The sequence below is a fragment of the Balaenoptera acutorostrata genome, chromosome 13, assembly GCF_949987535.1.
Source record: "Balaenoptera acutorostrata chromosome 13, mBalAcu1.1, whole genome shotgun sequence".
NCBI lineage: Eukaryota > Metazoa > Chordata > Mammalia > Artiodactyla > Balaenopteridae > Balaenoptera > Balaenoptera acutorostrata.
This window is the reverse complement of record NC_080076.1, coordinates 19,900,192-19,923,493: the sequence shown is the minus strand read 5'-3', so window position 1 is coordinate 19,923,493 and position 23,302 is coordinate 19,900,192. Positions and strand designations below refer to the sequence as shown.

At 39.3% G+C, this 23,302-nt stretch overlaps 1 protein-coding gene across 29 annotated transcripts in view; it reads right to left on the bottom strand.

The window, feature by feature from the left end:
* TCF4 (transcription factor 4) overlaps positions 1-23,302 on the bottom strand; it is a 356,728-nt gene that overhangs the window by 20,619 nt on the left and 312,807 nt on the right. For 23 of the 29 annotated variants that reach the window (XM_007191942.3, XM_028168974.2, XM_057526284.1 and 20 more), the window contains 4 exons: positions 17,587-17,654; positions 16,396-16,474; positions 13,667-13,743; positions 10,509-10,712 (listed from right to left, as the gene is read on the bottom strand). In XM_007191942.3, coding sequence (XP_007192004.1) covers positions 10,509-10,712; positions 13,667-13,743; positions 16,396-16,474; positions 17,587-17,654 — 428 coding nt within the window. The remainder of the gene's footprint in view (positions 1-10,508; positions 10,713-13,666; positions 13,744-16,395; positions 16,475-17,586; positions 17,655-23,302) is intronic. The other 6 variants (XM_007191945.2, XM_057526283.1, XM_057526287.1 and 3 more) reach the window with 1 other exon arrangement.

Below are 23,302 nucleotides of genomic sequence, written 5' to 3'. Positions count from 1 at the left end.
CATGTTTTGTACTCGGCCTTTTTCAAAACTGCCTCGTCCTGGTTCTGCCAATTTGGGTTCCTTTTCTGCCTTTCCCTGAGATTGCCTCCATGAACTTGGAGGACGTACTCAGTTCTGCGACTACTTATTTGAAATCCTAGTTCTTTTACTGTGGGTGTATTTAAAGAGGAAATTCAAGCACTTATAATACCTAAAGGAAGTTAAAGCCTTGGACCTTTGTATTTGCAGCCCTGGGAGGGAAACAGCCATTTCAGAGGGAGCTGATTATTCACTCAAGGGCTGGCCATGTTCAAAGATCTTCAATTTCTAATAGCATCACTAATGCGATTACTTTATCTGTTTGCGTCCTAAATAAAGGAGCCAACTTCAACACTTTCTCCTCTAATAGGAAGTACCCTGCAGAAGATTACAGGGCCAGCCGGGCCCCAGAGTCTTTCTCACTTGTCCCTAAGCACCTGCTTTTACTGGTGACCTCAGTTCTACACCTCAAGATTCAGACATTTCGCAAAACAGCTTTTTTAAACAAAAACCAGCTGTTTCCCATCTAGACTGCAGGGGGAAAATTTTTGGGCGGCTCACAGAAACATTACCCAGAGACTACCATTCTCCAATAACTTTCACACACTTTCAGCTCCGAACGAGACCCGTCCCTGTGCCAAAGCTGGGGAGCAGGCAAATGTGAAATTAAAAGGTGGAAACTCAACACTGTGGTTTTTGACGATATGTCCAATTAACTGCTTGAAAATGAATGTGGCTATTGTATCAGGACAATGCTTCCTCAAAAGATGTCATTTAACTAATATTGGACCGATCTTTTGGTTAGACTCAACTTTATAGTTCTAAGTTGACTTATGGACCTAGAGGAAGCTGTAATTATGCACAACTGTGAATGTCAACCAATTAAGTAGATTCCCCGCATTTCAGAAATTCGACGTTAAAGCTTCTGTGTTTTTTTTTTTTTAGGTATTCACTCCTAAAGGTGCTTTGCCTAAACCCTCTTCTTATTTCAAATCCATTTTGCACTTCTGTTTTCTAAGCAATGAAGATACTTCTGATTTAAAAAAAAAATTTACAGCCCCAGTAAAAGTTAACAGAACACAACACCTACAGGTTTTGAAAAAAATATAAAATGGCCAAGGTCTAGTCTTGGCTTTTAAACGGTGCCAAGTTGCTCCAGTATTTTCTGTTTTGGTATGAATGACATAACTGAATTACTTCATGAGCTGCTACTTTAATTCCTAAGGGTGGAAAATTCCATGAGTTAATTTAATTTGGATGTAAAAAATATACATGAAAATTCACTCTTCCTGTCGACTCTCCTGTGAAGGATGCGAGCCAGTTGTCGGAGCTGCCGTGCTCGGAGGAGGGGCTCCCGGCCCAAGGCAGCCCTGCCTGGCACACAGCATCATCGGGTCATTTTCCTACTTCCACCTGGGCACTTAAGATCCTTGATTTTCTGCGTAGTTTTTTGGATCATGTTTATTCTATGGCTCTGTAATGCCTTTTCTAGCCTGTCTCTATTGAAATCCAACGCAGACTCTAGTGGTGAGCTCAATGACATGTTCTCCAGGAAACTTTTCCTAGCCATCCCGAAGGCTGGCCAATGATCGTCCTTCTCCGAGTCACTTAATCATTCCACCCTGCGTGATAGTTAGTTAGGCACATACTTGTGTTATCACCCCTCCAGAGCCAAAGGCCTGTGGGCTCAGAGACTTTCTCTTACACATGTATGTATCCCCCAAGGACCTGAAGCACAGACAATACAGAATGAGTGGAGAAACATCTGTGTAATTTCTAACCTCTACGATACAGATTTTTCCCTTCAGAAAATCTGCTTTCCTGAGAAAATGAGGGGAATATTACCTTTTAAAAATGTACAGGTCGTGTCTTCTCTAAATTATGGACTGTTTAGCACTGTGTCTTTGTCCCCAACAAAATATAACTGTGCTACTGAAAGCGTCTACCTGCTTTTTCCTCTGTTACTTAAGAAGAAAGCAAAGTCAAAATGTGTTGAGGTCATAGAGTCTGTTTTAAATGTGTTTTTACATTTTAAAGGCAGAGGAGACAACTGTTGGGTTTTATGTATTTAAGGTTCATGACACCAGGGTGCTAAACACAGGGGAAAGATTAAGGAACTAGGCTTGGCTTGTCCTAGAAGCAAGGAGAAAGGGAGTCCTTTGGGTTTGACGGTCCAGTGCAGACTGACTGTCTCGTTTCTAGGTCACAGGGCCTGAATTAAAGTAAAATGGGTATTGGGGGAAGAAAAAGGGGATATACCTAATTTAGACCTAGAGCTGTGGGATCTGGGCATACATCATGCAGAACCACTTGTCTTAGAGTTTGTTAATGGAGAGTAAATGGTCTCCGTGCTATGGCTGGATTCCAAACCTCTTGACTTTTGTTTAAATGGATGCTGAAATATCAAATGGTGAGCTCAAGGATTCTAAAACTGTCGTAACTAACCCATGGTCAAGAGAACTTCTCTAAGTCAGACGGAGAAAGACAAATACTGTATGTCTCAGTTATATGCAGAATCTAAAAAAATGAACTCAAAGAAATGAGAGAGTAGAATGGTGGTTGCTGGGGGCTGGGGGAAATGGGGGGATGTTGGTCAAAGGCGAGAAACTTCCATCTATAAGATAGATAAACCCTGGGAATCTAATGTACAGCATGGTGACATTAATTAACAATACTATATTGTATATTTGAAAGTTCTTGATGGTGGCTCTTAAAAGTTATCACCACCACCAAAAAAAAAAAAAAAAAACCCAACCTATTATGTGAGGGGATGGAGGTGTTAACTAACCTTACTGGAGTAAACATTTTGTAAAACATACATGTATTAAATCGTCACATTGTACACCTTACACTTACATATATTAGATGTCAATAACATCTCAAAAAAGCCGGCAGAAGTTTTTTAAATGAAGGCAATTTCTTCAAGTTATTTTCCCTCTCTGCCTTTTCCCCCCAGGTTTTCTTAAAACAAAGTACAACATTGATACAGATAAAACCTTTCAATTGAGGTTGCTAATCTGCTTTCAGAAATTTTTGATAATTGTGGAGAGTAGGAGAGATGGTAGAACACTAGAGATAGGCAAATATCCTCATTAAAGAAAAACAAAACCCAATGTAGAAGCTATAGAAAGATGATGTTGATGACTAAGATCTTGGGTGAAATTCTATAACAGGCTATTTAAAAGACAGTTCCGAAATGCTCTGAAACACAGGTGATCACCTCTCAACTCAGTTGAGTTCCACCAAGAACAAGTCTTTCTGTATAAACCTCGTTCATGGGAATGCTGCACACCTGGCGTTTGGTGACAAATTTGCCAACAACAGAGCTGCAGAATATGTGACTGAATGAGGATTTAAAGGAGACCTTGACACCGGAAACAGTATGAAATTCACTGATACGACAAATAGTGCACAAGGACAGTTGACGGACATGTGGCCGATGGATGTCAGCTGATTACAAGTTCAGTATTTGTCAGTAGAATGATGATGTCATCAAATACTGCCAATAGGATGCTGTGAGGTGGCCTTTAATGAAGACATAATGTATTTAATGGGTTTCGTGATAGATCCACCCTAGTCTGTGCTAATGATTCCTTGAGCACTGTATTCAATTTGAGATTCTACACACTAAATGTTCCTGGGCGAGCAGTGGGGGAGTATTCTTTTTAAATTTGGAAGAATGCACTGGAAAGTTATAAAGTCAAAACTTTTTTTTTTATTTTTTAGGATAAATATTTGAAGATACAGATGTATACCCTAGAGGAAAAAAAGAAAAAAAAAAACAAAAACCGAGTAGACTGTCTTCAAATAATTGAAAGTTTCTCAAGTATTTGTTGAGTTGACTTAGGGGTAACTCCAATGGGCAGAAAAATGAAAACTTCACAGGGAAGTAAATTTGGGCTGGACATAAGGAAGAATTTTCTAAAGTCTGATGGAAATGGGCTTTATGGTCATTTAGAGCTACTCAGCCTTGGAGGAAGGAGGCTAATAGAGGTTTGTTCACTGCTTGGCAGGGAATTTGTAGAGGGATTTGGATGGAGATGCCTTCTAAGGGTCTCTGAGATTATATGCTAATAATTGCTTAGAAATGAAGTATGTGCTCAAATATACACAGAAATGTATGGAATCAAAATCCCTGAAAACCCAAGAGGAACAAGACTGTGGATGACTAAGCCCCTGCGGATCATACCTTTGTTGAAGAGGGCCACGTAGAAACAGGGTTTTCTGACTTCTGCTACTCGCATTACAACATACCAGTAAATGCTACTCAAAGTATCACATCACTGCCCACTACTCTCTCTTGGGGCCAAATCGGATTGGCAGAACTAAATAGCAACATGGTGCAGAGAGCCAAGGGGCAACTAAAGAGCTTTCTTGGGTTTCATCAGTTAACAGAACACGTGTAATACCAGCCACAGTTTTGAAATTGCTATGGCGTCGGGTTAGAGAGGAAATTTGTTGCGGCAGTGTAATATTTAGTACAAAGAGTGCTGGTCTCGTCGCTGGCTTGTCTGGTTTCTAATCCTAGCTCGGCCATTAACCAGAGAGTATCCATACCTGGGTCACTTTCCCCTTCTGGGCCTCAGTCTTCAGCAGTAAAATAAAAGCAATGGGCTAAATGACGTCTGCGGTGCTTTCAGCATCTAAAATTCAATGGTCCTAATTCTTAAGAACTATAAAAGCAGAACTAATTTAAGTTGTTTATCCTCTGAAATCCTAAGTGGTAAAAGCTCTCATATATTTAGTGTCACTGAAATAAAAAGGTGCTTCTTCACCTAATGACTGACCTTCTAATGAATTCTTTGTAATCCAAAGTCACACTAAAAATGATACTGAGAAGAGGGAAAGTGGGCTAAGATTGGCTTATACCAGTGGTTTCTGAACTGTGTGCCACATCGCCACCTAGGAGTCTAGTAAGAGGCCTCAGGTGACGCCGTGGAGAACAGGTGTGGGTCGCGAGTTTCACAGGGTTCCTCCACCCCTAGGTCATCTAGGGCAACTAGATCCTTAGGAGACCACTACACCTACCAAGTGACAATCTGATCCTTCCCTCCCGGATATCAGAGCTCTGCTCTCCTATGAGTCTTACCACACTGCTGCAGCAATTTTTAAAAAAAATATATACCCTATTCTACGAGACTGTGAACCCCTTGAGAGCAGAAACCACACCTTAGCATAGAGCTCAGCATTTGGTAATGACTTGGTAAATGTTTTTGAAATGAATAGATGGCCTTTAAGCAAAAAGGCTCTGGGAACCACACTAATCTTATATATTAATAGTATAGGAGCTTTTCAGCTAAAATGATCCCACCATTGCTGACTCTACTGACGAGTAATCAGGAGCAGGAACAGAATCACACGAAGATATTGGGTTGGCCAAAAAGTTTGTTCCGGTTTTTCCATGAGACAGTAATGGAAAACCCGAATGAACTTTTTGGCCAACCCAATATTTTTGATGTGAGTTTCATTCTTGTTCTGTTAAAAGAGGAGTGAGGTCATCTGAAAGACTTTTTTTCAGGGCTCATCTGAATACTGCATGAATCTGAATACTGCACGGATTCAGATGGATCTGAATACTGCATGAACAACGGAGAGACATATTTGGAAAACCGCTGTTTCAGTAACTTATCAAAAATCTAATGATTTAGTATCAGAATTGATATCCGAGGGCTTCCCTGGTGGCGCAGTGGTTAAGAATCGCCTGCCAATGCAGGGGACATGGGTTCGAGCCCTGGTCTGGGAAAATCCCACATGCTGCGGAGCAACTAAGCCCGTGCGCCACAGCTACAGAGCCTGAGCTCTAGAGCCCGCGAGCCACAACTACTGAGCCCGCGTGCCACAGCTACTGAAGCCCATGCGCCTAGAGTCCGTGCTCCGCAACAAGAGAAGCTACCACAATGAGAAGCCTGCGCACTGCAACGAACAGTGGCCTAGAGAAAAGCCCACGTGCAGCAACAAAGACCCAACGCAGCCAAAAAAAAAAAAAAAAGAACTGATATCCGAGGCACAGAGGGGAACGATATCTGGGTAAGAGTTTCTAACCAGGTTAGTAATAAACCCAGCTATTTCTTCATTCTCCCACATTCCGAAATTTCTGCTTGGATTCTGTTAGAAAACTGGGAGGCTAAGGTAAGAAAAACAACTTAATGTTTTAAAATTAACTACTCCAACCACCTAGCAAGGAGCGCTCACCACACCTCTTGCCACTTAGCACAGATTAAGAATAAGTGTTTAGACAAGGTGGGATTTAATCCAGCATACTACCATACTGGAGGAAAGTTCTTTACCTTTCCATGTGGGTAGAGAGCTGCTTTGGGAAATTGGCCATAAGACACCTAGAAACTTCTCTCTTGTCGACAAACATTTGTTAAGATTTGAAAATCACGAGTTCTAACCACCTAAAATTAGTTCTTAAAAGGTATAACTATAGATCCTCTCTGAGGAGTGCTCGTGATGGTAGGATAGAGCATGGAATTTAGAGTCAAAGTCCCCGAGTTTAAATCTAGCTTCCGGACTTGAGATTGACCACTCAAACCTTCTAAGGCTCATCTGACCAACACCTAAAATGGAAAGCATTACCATCCTCACTGGGCTCTTGTGAAGATGGCCTGAGATGAGGTATATGGAGCTCCTAGCTGAAGGGCTGGCCACTTGTCAGGCACTCAGAAAATATGAGTTTCCTTTCTTCCCTTTTGACTGATGATTTATCTACTGGGAGGGAAACAAAATGTAATACATGGTACTCAAGGAATTTACAATCTAGTTGGTAAGGCAAAAGTCAAACCTACCAAAGATATATACCTTTGCCTAAGTGGGTAAAATAAATATCTAGCCAATGGTATGATTCATAGCGCTGTGAGAGTAGAAAAGAAAAAGACTCTCACAGGTGGAGGTAGCAAGGAAAGGCTTCCTGGAAGAGACAGAATTTGAGAGAGAGTTTTGAGAATGGGTGGGAATGAGATAGACTAAGAGCAGTGGATAGAGCAGGACAACCCAGATAGACGCAAAAGACGTACCTAGTGAGAATGCACAGGGCAAATGCTGGTAATATGCAGAGGTTGGTCTTGCTGGCAAAGTTTTTGCATTGGAATAGCTAAGCACAAGGCTTTTGGTAGACAGTTATGGGCTGAATAAGCTAGGCTAAGAAATATGTCTTTATCTTGTAGATAATGGAAAGCCGGTGAAGGTTTCTGAGCAGGAAAGAGCATGGACAAATAATATCATCTAGAAAGCCCACAAGAATCAACATTCGCTCGAGTGTTATGAGCCATGCTGCTGTGAAGAAAAAAAAAAAAAATCCCTTTCATTATACTAATACTTCGTAATTCACTGAAGACCTACTTCAGAACTCCAAGGAAAACATTTTATGAATCAAAAGCTAAGTACAATATGTTAGCAATTAAATGAGATAACATAATGGCCCAGGCAGAACCACGGTTCTCCCCACCACGATCGCAAGCTGCTGCAGAAAGAAATGCTTCTATCATCTTCCAAGTGATCAAGCCATTTCGTTTTGATTTTGGAAGGCAGGGAGAGAGGAAACGAGGAGAGACGGAGGTCAAGAGAATTCAAAGCTATCTGTTCTTTAATCAGAAGGAATTATTAAGGAGAGTTATAAAGGAGATTGGCTCAAAACAAAACCAGCCCTGGGATGGGTGTTAAGTTACTGCAACTCGCTTCCACTCCAGAACAACAACTGAAGGTGTGTAGCTGGGAATGAAAGTCCCACCAGCGCTGGGCCTGACGTTTCCAGGGTGTACCTCCCACTGCTACTTTATTTACTGCAGCTGGCCAACGTTTTATGGCCTGTTTCATGTATTAAAATTCAAATGTGGAAAACATTACCAGTATCTTCCTTGAATTTTTTTTGTTGTTGCTGGGGGGAGGAAGGGGGGGTGGGTTTTTCCCTTCCCCTTCAAGCTTCCTTTTTATTGTGGAATGTATCAAATGGTCAAAGGCTAACTTCAGACTGACTAAATTCAAAAACTATTTCCTTTGTTCTGATGTTTTTGTTTGAAAAGTCATACCAGTTTGCGCAAGGCAAGAAATGAGGATCGGATCTCTTGTGCACACGTTGGGGTTTCGGGCTGAGGAGCTCAGATGCACTGGGCGCCCTGAATGTTTCTGAGAAAAAAGGAGAAAGACTGCTAGGCCTCCGTCGGCTTAAAAGGGCAGCAGGTTGTCCTGCCATGGCTTTGGAGTTACTCTATGATCTGGTTGGCTCGGCCGTCGCCCTTGACTGAATTAGAAACGTCTTCAGGAGAGTGAGCGCGCACTTTTCCTCATCAGCGAAACTAGCAGTTTTATTGCTTCGGCATCGTTTCTTTCAAAATCATTAAAGACGTTTCTGTGTAATGTTGGCCGATTATTTCCCCTTTTCTATTGCTCTGTTTCATTCTCTCCCCTCCCCCTCCACCTGGGTCACTCCCACTTCCCATCTCCAAAGATGATTCTAGTCTCTTCCTCCTATCCCACCTCTGACTCAAACTCAAAGAGGAGGCAATTCAAAGGTCAAATAAAAGGGTCCAGAAAACATCTCTGTAGAGTTTATTATTTTAAAGAACCACTTAACCTACATCTGGTATTTAAAAGCAAACTTTACATATTTATGGGGAAAAAAAAAAAACCTGTCTCTGAAGCAATGTCCTGGGTGCACGTTGCATCCGTTTAACATATGCAAAACGAACACAGCTACAGAAATTAAACTATTTTTCTCTTGATTGAGAGCAGATATACAGAAATGGTTGTAAGTCACAGATCTGGCTTTTAATAAAGCCAGATTTCTTAATTAAAAGCAGTATTGTTTAAACATTGTAGTTTAAAAAAAAAGCTGTACAAACTAAAATCTCATATTATATGCATCCCAAGCGTATTTAGCACATTACCTGAGGCCAAGCTAAATTAAAATCTAGATTTTCCTTTTGTAAACTCTTAGCAACTGCCATGAATAGACAAACAATTTTTACTCAATGAGGAATTTTTAGGGTAGAGTCTATGAAAAGCAAAAAAAGAAAAAGAAAAAAAAAAGATTTAGCTTTGGCATTCAAAAATACCTTTCCACATTTTAGAAGTGAGTTCATTGCTTCTATTTATAAACCAGTATTTTTGGTTTCAAATTGGTTGCAGGTTTCCATAACATACCGCTCAGGATGGGACTCTTAATCTTTTATTAAGAGAAGTGCAAAGGAGGGCAGAAGAATACTTCTGAACGAGTAAAGAACTTAAAGAGCCTCAGAATAACCTGTACTTATTGTGCATTCTCCTTTTGGAATCATCTTTAAGTAAGAGATGCTCTAGTTATCATGGAAAATAGACCTTCATACATGTAACTTTCCGAGAGCCTGTAAGGCACAAAACAAGACACTAAGGAGTCCTCTGGTCAGGAGTTTGTAAAGAGCAGAATTACGCAGAATCACTAGTCATATTAAATTCCCCACCCATATGGTCACCTCATTAATTGTCATCACTTAACATTCTGTTAGGGAGATTTGCTGAATCTTTGTAAGCATCCAAGAAAGAATGCACTCCCAAGTCCTTTCCAAAAGTAAGTGGCGAAATTGAAATTTCAATTGTAATATGGACAAATCTGCTTAAATATTATTCAAATAAACACATTCGTAAATAGGCAGTGGTAAAACTACGATATACTGAAATTCCATGGTGTCACATCATCTATTTAGACAGACACAACCATAAATTTCTACCTCCCATACTCAGAAGCAAAAGATTAATAATAATTGAAAAAATCCAAACTATTCACATGTGAAATGCCAGCAATGTAACATGAACATTGGGTCCTTTAGCTGAAGTCACCAAACTGAAGATTTGAACACACCAGCAATGACCCAGCAATGATCTCCTAGGTTTATACTTAAGTGAAATGAAAAGATATGTCCACACAAAAACCAGTACATGAATGCTCATAGGAGCATTATTCCTAATAGCCAAAGACTGGAAGTAACCCAAATATCCATCACCTGATGAATGGATAAATTTAACGTATAGCTATACAATGGAATCTTTTGGGGAATAAAAATGAATGATGCTCTGATTAATGATAAAACATACATAAACCCTGAAAACATGACGCTAAGTGAAATAAGCCAGTCAGAAAAAGACCACCACATATGTGGGATTCCATTTATAGGAAACATCTAGACTAGGCAAATCTATAGAGACAGAAAGTAGGTTAGTAGTTGCCAGGGGCTGGGGGGAGGGAAGGACGGAGAGTGACTGCTAAGGGGCATGTGGATTTCTTTTCTTTTTGTAGGGGTCAAAAATGTTCTAAAATTAGACTCTGGTGCCCATGGCATAACCCTGAGAATATATGTAGAACACAGTACACTGTAAAACTGAAAGGGGTGAATTGTAGGTTAAATAAATTACATCTCAATAAAGCTGTTTACAAAAGAAAAAACTGCAGCAGTAGTATTTGTACTAGAAATTCTAATTCTATAAGATAACTAGAGTCCCCAAATTTAGTCACTTACCATGAGTGAATGTCTGTTGGCAGAAAGAAGACCGGTTCCATACCCTGAGGCCAGACCACCCATTGCTCCATTATGAGACGGTCCAATGATTCCGTGCATGTCCCCATGACCACCAGGCATGGCTGTGGACGGGCCCACGGCATGATTCCGGAGAACATGAATAGCATCGTCCAGTCTTTCTAAACGATCTTCAATTCGGCTTTGCTGTTGGTTAATAAATGATGTGAAATTTGATTTAGTTCTAAATTCGTGTGTAGGTTATATAAGTAAAACCTGAGTCGACACGAATCACACTTTGGGTCTCTGAATATATGTTTCCAGTAAACTTTATTTCCTTAAAATGATAATAAAAATAAATAGTGACCTTCCTAGAAAACTGGTGAAAATTGTTAATGCTATCATTATAGTGTAGTTTTTTGTGAACAAATTCAGTAATTCTTCCAGGACATTGTTAGTACATATGCTACACTATACTGCATAACTTTGAAAGAGAATTTAGATTTACTTCAGAAAAGAAAAAACATTTATTGAATTTCAGGAACGTTCTGGCAGGCATTTGTTAAAGATTTCAAAAAGTTAACAATGGAAAGGTGACCTATTTATAGTTTCCCAATTAAATTATCTTCTTAAGGGCATATTTCCTGGGTTTCCTCTGTGCCACATGATATAGTGTCATGTATCAAGTCAGCGACAGGTAAATGCGTACAGACTGTAATTTCTTATCGAGTACTAACAATTTTTACTGTGTTTCTTGCTTTCTAGCTACTGTCACCAGCTTGTGTGTGTGCGTGTGTGTGTGTGTGTGTGTGTGTGTGTGTGTGTGTGTGTGTAAAGGGAACTGGAGACTCAAAACGGTTAAAGAAAAAAATCGCAAAAATTCTGTCAACCAAAGTGGTAGGAGATTTCAAGACTGAAGAATCATAAAGACTTGAATGAATTGTTCACCGGGGGCTTCTAATTGATTTCAAAGCCCTTACTATAGTATAGAATTCACTACCTTATAAAATGAAAAACCAGCTGATCTTTTTTTCACCCCAGCCATTAGGATCCTAGTTTTCCACAACTGGATAAAGCCTATATGGATAGTTTTTGGTGAAGAAATTGGACATGGAGATGTGTATTCATTTTTTTCAGTGTGATCAATAATGATATCAAACAAACATCTCCAGGGTGCACTTTAAAATATACCGTCTCACTGGAGCCTCATTCTACATGTGTAAGCAAGCAGGGAAGACATTATTATCCCTTCCTTATAGACGTGCAAATGAGGCTCAAAGAAATTAAGTGAATTAATTATTCAATGTCACACTGCCAGGAAATGGTAAAGTCAGGGTTACAATCTAAGTCTTCAAATCTAGTGCCTCTTTGTACTGGATCATGCTACAATCCACTTTGATTTCCAAGGGGCTGTGCAAACAGGTATACCAGCTCTCCCACATGAGAAAAACAATTTCTAATTATTCCCTACTAACAGAAAGAACGTGTGTCTAATACAGTCAGTCTATGGTACAGAGCCTTCTGATTTGGTGGGCTTTGGTGTTAAGGGGCCTCCCTTAAACTCCTAGCTCTGCTGCTTATGTGACCTTGGAAAAGTTACTAAACTTCTTTGAGTCTATACTTCTTAATTTATAAAAATAGGAATGATGATATACACTTCCAAGTGTAAGTGTGAGCATGAAAAGAAATAATACACGTGCCTATCATCCTTTCTGGCTCACAGCTTCCTGGTAGAGAGCAGTTTCTGCTTGGGAATCCCCTCTTGAGTGTTGAGAATTCAAAGAGAATTACAGCTGCCGTTCACAACTATAAACCTAGCCTTTACAGTTCTACAGTTGGAAAAAACCCAGTTTTGATCGATGGGTCCCAGAGAATGACTAATGGAAGGAAACACTTAAAAGAACGATGGCTTATTTGGATGTGGGCTGTGGATTCACGGGGCTTATGTAGGCAGTGCTTACACTGTCTCAATCTGTGGTCCCCTTATTGGCTAAAATGTGGAGGGGGCTGATTTACACATGACAGCATGGAAAAGCACAGTGAAGGGGAAATCCACCTTTGTATCTGCATTTTTAGATTTTCCTTAATTTAAATCGTTAGTCAAAAGGAAGAAAGGAAACCCTGAACGGCTGACAAGACAACATAAAGATAGATAGACAGATAGATAGATAGATAGATAGATAGATAGATCGATCGATCGATGCCTACTTCCATGTTCCATCTAAAAAATATGCAGAGAAAAGGGGAAACTCAACCTTGAAGGACAGCTCTTTGATGCTACCCCTCCCCATCTGACTCATATACAGACCAGACACTGCATAGAGCAGTGTTGCTTCATGCATGTTTCCAGCCCCTTCCACCTAGAGCTGAGTGTCACTGAATCATCATGTGATTATTTATAATATTAATTACACCAAGGGAAAATTTTCAGCTATTCCCTACAAGAGAGATGTAATGAAATTACTAGATTTCCACGAGAATCAAAGTGAATGAGGAAATAAGCAGTAGGCTTCTTATTCAGAGGTCAAGAAGAAAACGCCTATAAACCTGTTATTGTGGAAAGCAAAGCAGAGAGATGTAGACTCTCCAAGTGCTCCAGCTCCACAGCATAGTTGGAACTCCAGCACTCTCACGTCAGGAGAGGCATCTAATCATTGATGCACATCTTCCTCCAACAAGGGGAGGAGGCCATGATCCTTCCAAGATTCTTAATCTCTTACCTGGTTCTAGATATTTAGAGCCCTGAGGCTTCCACTGTAGTAGTATCTGGGTTACAATCTATAAACAGGAACAAGCACAGTCTAATAACTCTGGCTCTAACCAAACGCGTGGGCTTACGTCAGACGAAAGTTCCTATTAGTGAAAATAAGAATCTTGGAGAGTGAACTCGATGGTAAAAGAGACACATGGCCTGAGAATGGCCAGAGTGGGGACTTCCCTGGCGGTCCAGTGGTTAAGACTTCACTTTCCAATGAAGGGGGTGTGGGTTCGATCCCTGGCCGGGGAGCTAAGATCCCACATGCCTTGTGGCCAAAAAACCAAAACGTAAAACAGAAGCAATATTGTAACAAATTCAATAAAGACTTTAAAAATGGCCCACATCAAAAAAAATCTTAAAAAAAAAAGAATGGCCAGAGTGAAGATGAGCAGATGAAACTTACCAAAGAGTGTAAGGGTCCTTCATAATTAGGAGATGATGAAGCCTGTCCTCCATTTCTAGACCAAACAGCTGTGCCTGCTGATATGAAAATGGGAATTACAATGAGATCTGTATAATCTTAAAAATAATCTTACCAACATTTCAAACAGTTCTTGTAAAAATTAGCAATAGCGATTTCTACTTGGACAACAGGGAAATACATGTAAACTTCCCATACAAGAATTTGGGGGCAAGGAAAACATTTTAAATGTAAAATATGTAGAATTTGGGGGCAAGGAAATTTGGGGGCAAGAATTTGGGGGCAAGGAAAACATTTTAAATGTAAAATATGTAGACTGTACATGGACTCAGAATTCTCTCAGGCTTCCTCCTAAAAGGGAACACTTAAGTGATTCTGAATTTTAGCTAGAGAAATGTCCCTTTGATAGAAAACTATCATACACAGTCAAGGTACTTTTAAGAGCGCAAAGAGGGGCTTTCATTACACCCTCATGCAAAGCCAGTTTGTTAAACCAAAATTCTCTCACCAATGAAAAGCAGCTCTGCTACTTGTTTTTTAAATGATCCTTAAGAAAGGATAAGCCTTCAGAAACTTTTCAAGGAAATAAGATTAGCTGGCAGCGCTCCACTAAACCAGAAATTTAAACACTCAATATAACAACATTAAGTAATTTCTTCCCAAGAAAACACATTTTTAATGATTCACTAAACTTAAAGGTAAAGAAAGATTCCTGCTATAATAAATATAACATGTCTAACCTACCACTTTCAAAATAAAAACCACTTTGAAATTTAAAATAATACATACTCCATGTAGAAAACTTAGAAAATAAAAAAATTCAAGAAAGGGAAAAAAACATCTATGATCTCACTGAAATCTCATGCTCCGACACTGTTAGCACTTTAAAAATCCATTCTTCCTGCCATTTCTGGGTGTGCATGTGTGTGTATTTTTATGCTAAATAAAAATAGAGTATTTCGTTCAATTACTTTTAGTGACAGAATCTGGACAGAGCCATTGGTGTGAAAATAGCAATCTATCCCCATATTTATATCTTCATAAAGTTCTTTCTTCCTAACATGTGCTCTTCCAGGATGGATTACCAGCACCCCAAAAGTGGCCTTGTTTTCAGTGTCTTCCACATAAAGCATGCTACTCAGGTTTGGGGGATTTGTGGCGTTTTCTGGAATGATTTGTTCATCGTAACTTTCCCCTCCCATCCTTAACCTGGAAGTGGAGTGACAGAGTGGTGAGCCCTGGATTCCAGCCTGAGCTCTGATATTGCTACTGATGGATCCTGAGCAAATCCCATACTCTTTCTGGGCCTTCGTATGTCCATCTGTAAATCAGAGCATTCAACTCAAACAGCTGTTCTCAAACTTTATTAGGTTCTAGAATATTCTTTTTTCCCAATTATAAAATAGATGAAATCAGAGCTGCTTTGTTTGAAATGGGGAACTTGGGAGCTCTCCCTGTCCAGACTCCCTCATCCCTGGCCTCACTGGGCTCCGTGTTGTCTCAATCCTTCTCTGGCTCTGGACATGGACACCTGTGATCATTTTCCAGAGCCTGACAATATGGCACTGAGCCGGAAGTGTACAACGATTCTGAACTTGACTTTTCTGTCATGGGGAGTATTTCCTTGCTGCTCCATTATCTTCTTAATGTCATCTCTGGCTCTTCCCAGTTTCAACATTGTCTCTCTGGAGATATGAACTAAAAAGTCCAAGCTATTTCCCTCTCTATTCTGTGACCCCCTCATGTCAATGGAGGCTTGGAAAAGGTTGATATGAAGTCTCACCTAAGCCACTCTGAAAGCTTTGTGGCCACCTGAAACCTCCCACTCTTTACCAGGGAACCCACGTTATAAGGGGCCATGCGAGTGCTGCATGCAGGGAATAATACAGAGATGGAGGTGGCAACATTCAGGCAAGTGACTCCAGTCTAAATTACAGTAAGGTCAGGTTTCAATCAGGTACAGATGTGATTTCGTTTTTTTTTTTTTTTTTTTTTTTTTAGGAAGCCACCTGTCCTCTTTCCAAAGAGAAGAGACATGTACCAGACAAGGCCTTTCTGGAAGCATTTATACTGGAAAGGCAATGAGCCTTTAAAATGGAGCTCCGAAAAGTGCAATGCTTTACTAACACAATTTAACAACTTATAATTTTATTATTTGAAGCCACCAGGTCATGTTAATTTGTTCTATTAAATGGCAAACATCCCCTTTTACTCCGCACAGTTACATCACAATTTATTTACACAATTATAGTTTTCTTCAAACATTCCAATAACACGGACTTTAAAGAGGGAATCTGAAAAGCCTAAAATTTCTGTGGGAAATGATCCTTTTGAATAGTCTATATCTGATGACTACATAATCTATATTCCTATTCATGACGATGTGAACGGGGTTCTCTCATTCAGATATTTCATTGGAGTACATTATTCTGTGGAGTATCTTCTACAGAGTCGAGAAAAGTTTAAGAAGGAAGTTTCCCACGTGCCTATATATTCTAAAAACACGTGATTTTTAAGAAAAGTTTTGGATGTAAATGACTTCACCATCGTACTGCAGTCTGTCTCTCCCACCCCTTTCTATTTGTCTGTCCAGAAATGCTCTGTTTTGAGCTTTTGGAGGGAGTGAGTTTCCACCTCGTAGCGAAGGAAGTGTAAGGGGGAAACCGTTCCACAAACTGACACTCGGATGCAGTGGATTTATGGTACTGTACCTGAGAGAGACGGGGGGGAGCCAACAGGAGTTGAAGGGTTTGATGAAAAGCTGTTGTTAGTGTGATCTGGAGAATAGATCTTAAAACAGTGGGGAGAAAAAAAAAAACAAACCCTCATTCATTGGGAATAAATATTCAACAATTTTAAACTACAAAGCGTCAATGCAATTCATTTACAAATTCCAAGGTACACAATACATTCAATGATCAACTGTAGTACCAATATTCTAAAATGAAAAACTTAATTGATTTTTCAATAGAAGATCTACTGAGGTGGTATAAGACAGTGGGAAAAGAACCGGACTTGGGTCAGCCGACTTTAGCTCTCGCCCATTTCCTCCCATGTCCTCCCATGGCTGTGTGGCCATCAACCTACACAGATACTCCAAACCTCCCTTTCCCTCCTCCATAAAACAAGAAGCTGGACAGCATCAACTCTAAGATTTTTGTCCAACCCCTTCTGCATTATGTTTAAGGCATTTGATTCCAAGGCGTAAGAATGCTCAGACTGAAGAAAAACTTTTCCTTAGGTCACAATGCTAATATAAGTCAAACTCATCTCTGCCCCCAATGGTAAGGCAAAACCAACTGAAGAGACAAAATGTTAGAGCAACAAGTCTCCACTCACATTTACAAATGATCACTTTGGCTTTTGAAGACCGTACCAGGTACACTCCTTCAGACAAGGAAGGGTGCCACCTGTCACTAGTGAACATGCAAGGAATGCTGGATTCTAGCCCCTAGGCAGTGGGCGGGCAAAGCGGAGAAGCCGAGTGCCAATTATGTGACAATTTCTCATGGGTCTCAGTTATGGTCATTTTTCTGAAATGCCTTTTGCAAAGTGTTTTGGAATGACCCCTTGCAAAGTCAGTCAATCAGTGAGTACCCAAACGACTTTAGAAGAAAATAAGACATCAAGATAGAAAATCTATCCTCTTCAAGGCCCTAAGAATATCCACCAATCCACGATTGAGTACCGGGAAGCAGAGGAGGCAAGATGGAAGAGACCAGCCATGCGCTGGAATCTTCAGAGTTCTCTCCTCAAATTTTCCAATGATCATGATGCAAGGAAGCTACCAAAAAATCAAAGCTATGTGCCATCCATTTTCTAAAATTCTAAATGTCCACTTCTGATTAAAGTTCACCCTTCTGCCATGGTACATATGAAGTCCAAAGTCAATATTTCCTCACCGAAGCGAGTGCTTTCCCCAGAGCATCTCCAGTCTGGGAGCTGCCTGCTGCGCCGCTTCCTCTATTTGCTGCAAAAACAAAAGGCAGAATATGAAAAGCCAGGCAGTGAGACGCCAAATGATTTTCTATTCCTGGTCCATTTACTCACAATTTAATTGCATTTTTAATGCTAATTACAACACATTAATCTTTAATTAGCATTAATTTGTTTGCTGAGGTAGATGTCAAATATATTCATGTTACATTTTTTTACAGATAAAATACAAACCTGACACCCTGGTTTAAAGATAAAGTGTTTTAGTTGCTATTACATTCCCCCTGGTTGTGTATGAGTGGTTAGTGGTGAACGGCAGCAGGTGAGCGTATGATGGTCATTGCTAAAAAGGATGCAGTACTTTCAGGTCCCTGAAATCCTCAGAGCTTGCCTTTTCTTTATATTTTATATCGTAAATTGAATTATCTTCATGAATGATTTACATCTGCTTTCAAATTTTAAAAAACCTCTTTTTTTGCTCTACAGCAAAATGATATACTCCTCTCAGAGTTCCACAACAAACAAAATAAAACAAAAAAATCTACAACAGGCCTGCCTTCCTAGGAGGGAAAATATTTTTAATATTTTAAGTAACATATATTCTCCACACATTTTAAGTCTGTGTTCACATTTAAAGAATTTGAGCCCTTAGCTACTAAAAGTCAATATTGTCTCAAATTCTGGAGATAAGTCCACATGATGATGAAGCAATCTCTATTATCTTAAACACTGGTGTTTCTATCTACAAAATAGATGAACAAAGAGTACAGTCAGCCTTCTGTATCCACAGATTCAGCATCCAAGGATTTAACTAACCTCGGATCAAAAATCTTCAGAAAAAAAAAATTCCATAAAGTTCCAAAAAGCAAAACTTGAATTTGTTGTTGGTGGCAACTATTTACATAGCATTTATATTGTATTAGGTATTATAAATTATCTAGAGATGACTTAAAGTATATGAGAGGATGTGCTAGGGTTATATGCATATACCGCGCCATTTTATAAAGGGACTTGAGCGTCTTCAGATTTTGGTATCTGTTGGGCGGTCCTGGAACCAATCCGCTGGAAGGATACTGAAGGGTGACTGTACTGTTAATAAAAGGATATAGGTTCCTGTATATAATTCAAAGCCAGCTCTATCTAACAAGTGTCTTTTGAAAGTAATTTGCCTTTATAAAATGGTATAGCCAGTGGTGTTCTTCTTTTACATTTATTAAGGCCTCAGCATAAGCAAATAGATACAATATTTAAATAAAACCTATTAAGCTCCAGGAGAAGATGTTTCTCACTATTTTGTGAAGTAAGAAAAGGAAATCTTAAATCAACTGATTAATCCAAGCAAAACTTCATTACACATTTAAAATTTAACAAAAATTTCCAACCCTATCTATCCTCAACCCAAGAAAGCAACTCTTCTGGCAAATGTGACATCTTCAGCTTCCAGATCTGTAAAATACAGTCATGGGATCAGATCGCTAGTGGTCAAATTATCTTCGTCTCTAGCTTATCCTGACCTCTGCTTAGCATAGTTAAATTATGCTTGTTATTTTTATATATTTATATGTTAGGTATGATAGTTCGATAATCTTTTGATGTGTGCTTTATTTGGTTAACAAAACTCACACCCACACTCATTTGTTAATTACTAAAACTGAAAGAAAACTGGTATGTGATAAAAAGAACACAATCACCTTCTGACAAAACAAACCTATTCTTTTTCTTATCACAGATTCATAATATTAAAAATATGTTAGTTGCTAGTACTAAGGATTTTATGTATAAGAAAGTTCTCTGAAATGAGGGTCTGACATCATACAATTGAGCTAGTGGAAGGAACTCAGAGATCAAGAGTGCTAAAAATACTTAATATAAGAGATAACTGAAATTATATCTGGTGTGAAAATAAAAATTTCTGCATCAAGGAGTTCTTTTAAAACTTAAGACAATTCTAAAGAGAAAATAATAAAGATTTTGAAAACACAAAGAGCACTAACATTTTTTAGCATGTATTACCATGTTATTTGGGGGCAATTATACATATATATTTGTTTTTCTTCCCCCCCCGAAGCAATATTATCATATATACTTAAAATTAGATTTATCAGTCAAAATAATTTGTGATATCTGCTTGACTAGAAAACAGATCTTCATGAAATGAAAATTCAGAGCCACAACAGAAAAAAATTACATTACCTAACAAGAAACTAAACCCAAATAGGATAAGATATTGTTATGGATAAAATTTGCTGCTGTAGTAGCTTTCAAAAGATTAATTCTTTGAACAGCTTTAAAATGAGAACAATAAGTGTTTTAAAATATATTTTCATGAAACCAAACGGAAAGAATTAAAAACCAATAAAAATATTTTAGAGACTTTTAAAAAATAAAGTATACTCCCAATTTATCCTTTCCTCCCACCCTTCCCCCTGGTAACCATAAATTCATTCTCTAAATCTGTGAGTCTGTTTCTGTTTTGTATATAAGTTCATTTGCATCTTTTTTCTTTTTAGATTGGGAGTATGGGATTGACAGGTACACCCTGCTATATTTAAAATAGATAACCAACAAGGACCTACTGTAAAAAAAGAAAAAAAGAATATGCCTAATCTAAAAATAAAAAATAAATTTTATATGGCATAAAAATCATACTTTAGAAGAGATAAGATACAATCCTTACGATCTTTTCGTACTACACCTTTCTAACTAAACTTTCTATTAGTGCCTGTTTTATACAGGGAGATGTTAGAACTCAGGAAGTATAACAGAAAGACAGGATTTAGCTCCTTACATTATGTTGTCATGAAAATGTTTCAGAAAACTACAAAGGCTGCTCATGGAAGCCACTGATAAGAGCAGACTATTTTTTAACATACAGCCAGCCATTCTACCTTGCAACAGCTGGAGAACCATCCCCAGGGCTTAAATTTCAAAGCAGTTTATTGGGACCAGTTTGGCCTTTCACTTGGAATGCCTTTTGTTCTGTTCCAGGAAACACTGGAGAAGACACATTTTCAAGAGTCCCTAAACATGTTCAGCTACCTCCTGAAGAGTTCTCTCTGTAGTTGTGTGCCTGTTATGTGAAAGGTCATAAATAATCAGAAAGTGAATATATATTTAATTCTCAAATAGCAAAATTTCTTCTATATTGAAGAAACGGGTCATGTTTAAGCAAACTACACTCCTCATTAAATGTGTGCTCATCGAATCCACTTTCCCACCTTTAATGTAACAGGACTTGATTACTACTCCAGGCCTGAGTTTTTGTCAACTGATATTATCAGAAATTACCAAAATGCCCAGATAACAGAAATAAAGAGAAAAACTATTGCCACCCTGCTTGGTAAAGACTGGATGGATTTCTCATGTTATTTTAGCTCTTACCAGTTTCTCTAACTCAAGAGAAAAAAAAAATCATCAAGTCTCTAAGTAAAGCTGTAACATAAATATGAATGGAAGAGGATCAGTTATTAAGAGGAACTGTAATTTTGTAGGAGGATTTGACACGGCCAGCCACCCAAGCACTGTTCAGATGGCTTGAACACAGGTGCTATTGCTGGCTAGAAGATGGAGCAAAAAGAAGGGTTGAGTCTTTTCAGCTACAGGTGGGACCACCCTCGGTCTCTAACTCCACTTTGGGGAAAATGGCAATTTCCGTTAGACATACCCTAATCCAAACATCAGGATGAGTGGTGTCTGGGGATTGACTGCTGTAAACCAGAATTTGGAAGATGTGTTACCCCTTTACTGCACACCCAGGACCCCAGGCTGGGCACATCCTGAAGATATAAAAGGATGAAGAAGTGCAATTCATAGTGCCTTTGTCTGAAAGAAGATGATGGTTTTAAAAACTTAGGTTTTTCTGAACTGTGTCCAAGTGACCCTCATGTTATTAAACTAGTAGAAGCAGCCTAACAATGTCATGAGCTTCTCTATAGAGAAAACAAAAGAAGGAGCATTTCCAGCCTTCCTACGACCTACAATTTTCGAATAAAAATTTACATCCAGGCTAAGATGCACTCATTTTTAGCAGGAGGGATTCCTAGGAATTCAGGGGGGAAGCCGGGCCCCCTGACCACGCGCAGGAAATGGATGAGAAGACTTAAATCAAACTAGTTTATTGTTCTCCGTTGGTGGTCTTTGTAACTAAGATGCCACGACACTGCTGGATAAAATTCCTATTACTCTGAGGCTCTGTGGCTGTTCATCACCCAACTGTATTTGAAGGCTCAAGATTCTTGTAAAAGACGAAGTGAATCTTATGTGACTACTCTCATAATAAAATTACTGTGAAACCAAGCCCTCAAGGGGAAACGGACATAATGTTTCTACTAGAAAAGCCACATACTAAAACGCATCGTGTCATACAAACATGTCATTAGAAGTGAAAGTTGGAAGCCAGATTAATCCATGAACCAGATAGATATTCCAGGGTAATCTTTAGCATATGTTGCATTCAATCAATCTCGGTAGTCTGTTCCTTCAACACTGTTTGGTTTGAGGTTTAAAAACATGGCAAATACCGTGCATTAGAAAGCAGGCCGGTTAAAGACTAATAAAACAATAACAGTTATTATAACCATTATGCTAGCTCTATGCCCAATTCCCTCTGAGAAGAAGGGAGGGTGTGTAGCCCCAAACCACAAGCGGTCACACCCTCTGAATGTATACAAATGGTATCTCCCAGTTGGGAACTGGAGCACTCTTGTCCTTGGGTAGTCTCAGGGGATTGTGTTAGTCCCAGGGGATTGAGGTGGGTCTCTCTCAACCCTTTTGAGTAGGAAGGGCTATTGGATAAGGCAGGTAGGAAAGAAATACGCAGATAGTACGTACCTACATGTACCATGTATATGACTACCATCTTCTAGACATCTCTCTCCTCTAGAGTTGGTATCTAATAACTAATTACATTTCCTCCTCTGTATGCATGCTCACATGCAGAGGCATTATTGGACTGTAGTGATTCTAAAGTACACCGAGCAGCATTACATTGAAAAAGTTTTAGGAATCAAGTTGAAAGGCTCTGATGGTGGTAACTCTTGAGGCCCTCAGACTTAGCTTCTATCCTTAACTGGCTGCCCCATCAGGTGAACGACTAAGAATCCACAGTGTGTTCCACGCACTATATTCATGTAATTTCGGGGTGCTTAATAGACCCTTCTAAGTCAGACATGCCTAATGCAACCTCCAGAGTTTGCTGGCAAGGCTTTGCAGAAAAGTAGTGGTCTACATGTCACAAGTAAAATATTTTACTGTACGATTCTTTCAAAACTCCACGGATGAATGTGTCATTTAAAAAAAAATCCTGTCGTTAATAAAATCTGAGTCAGTTTTGTCCTTCCAAGCATTTCTCAAAAAATGATATTGGGCATTAAAGGGCAAAAGAAAACAAAACAAGAAACAACGGCCATCCCTCCAAGTCAAACACAAGCCATCCTGAACCTCAGTGAGCATTTTCCATCTTTCAGATGCAGAGGACAGAGCCAGAGGCAAAGGAGCATGTTTCCAGAGAGGTTACCCTCTGATGGTTCTAGAGTTTACATCTCACTGCACATGCATTTTCTTGTCCTGTCACTGGTTGAGGACAATCATTGACTGCCAGGAAGACACGGTATAACATGAAACTGAGAGATGGAGCAATGATCTTCCTCTGAACTGAAAAAGCCACTTCCTAAGACATCAACG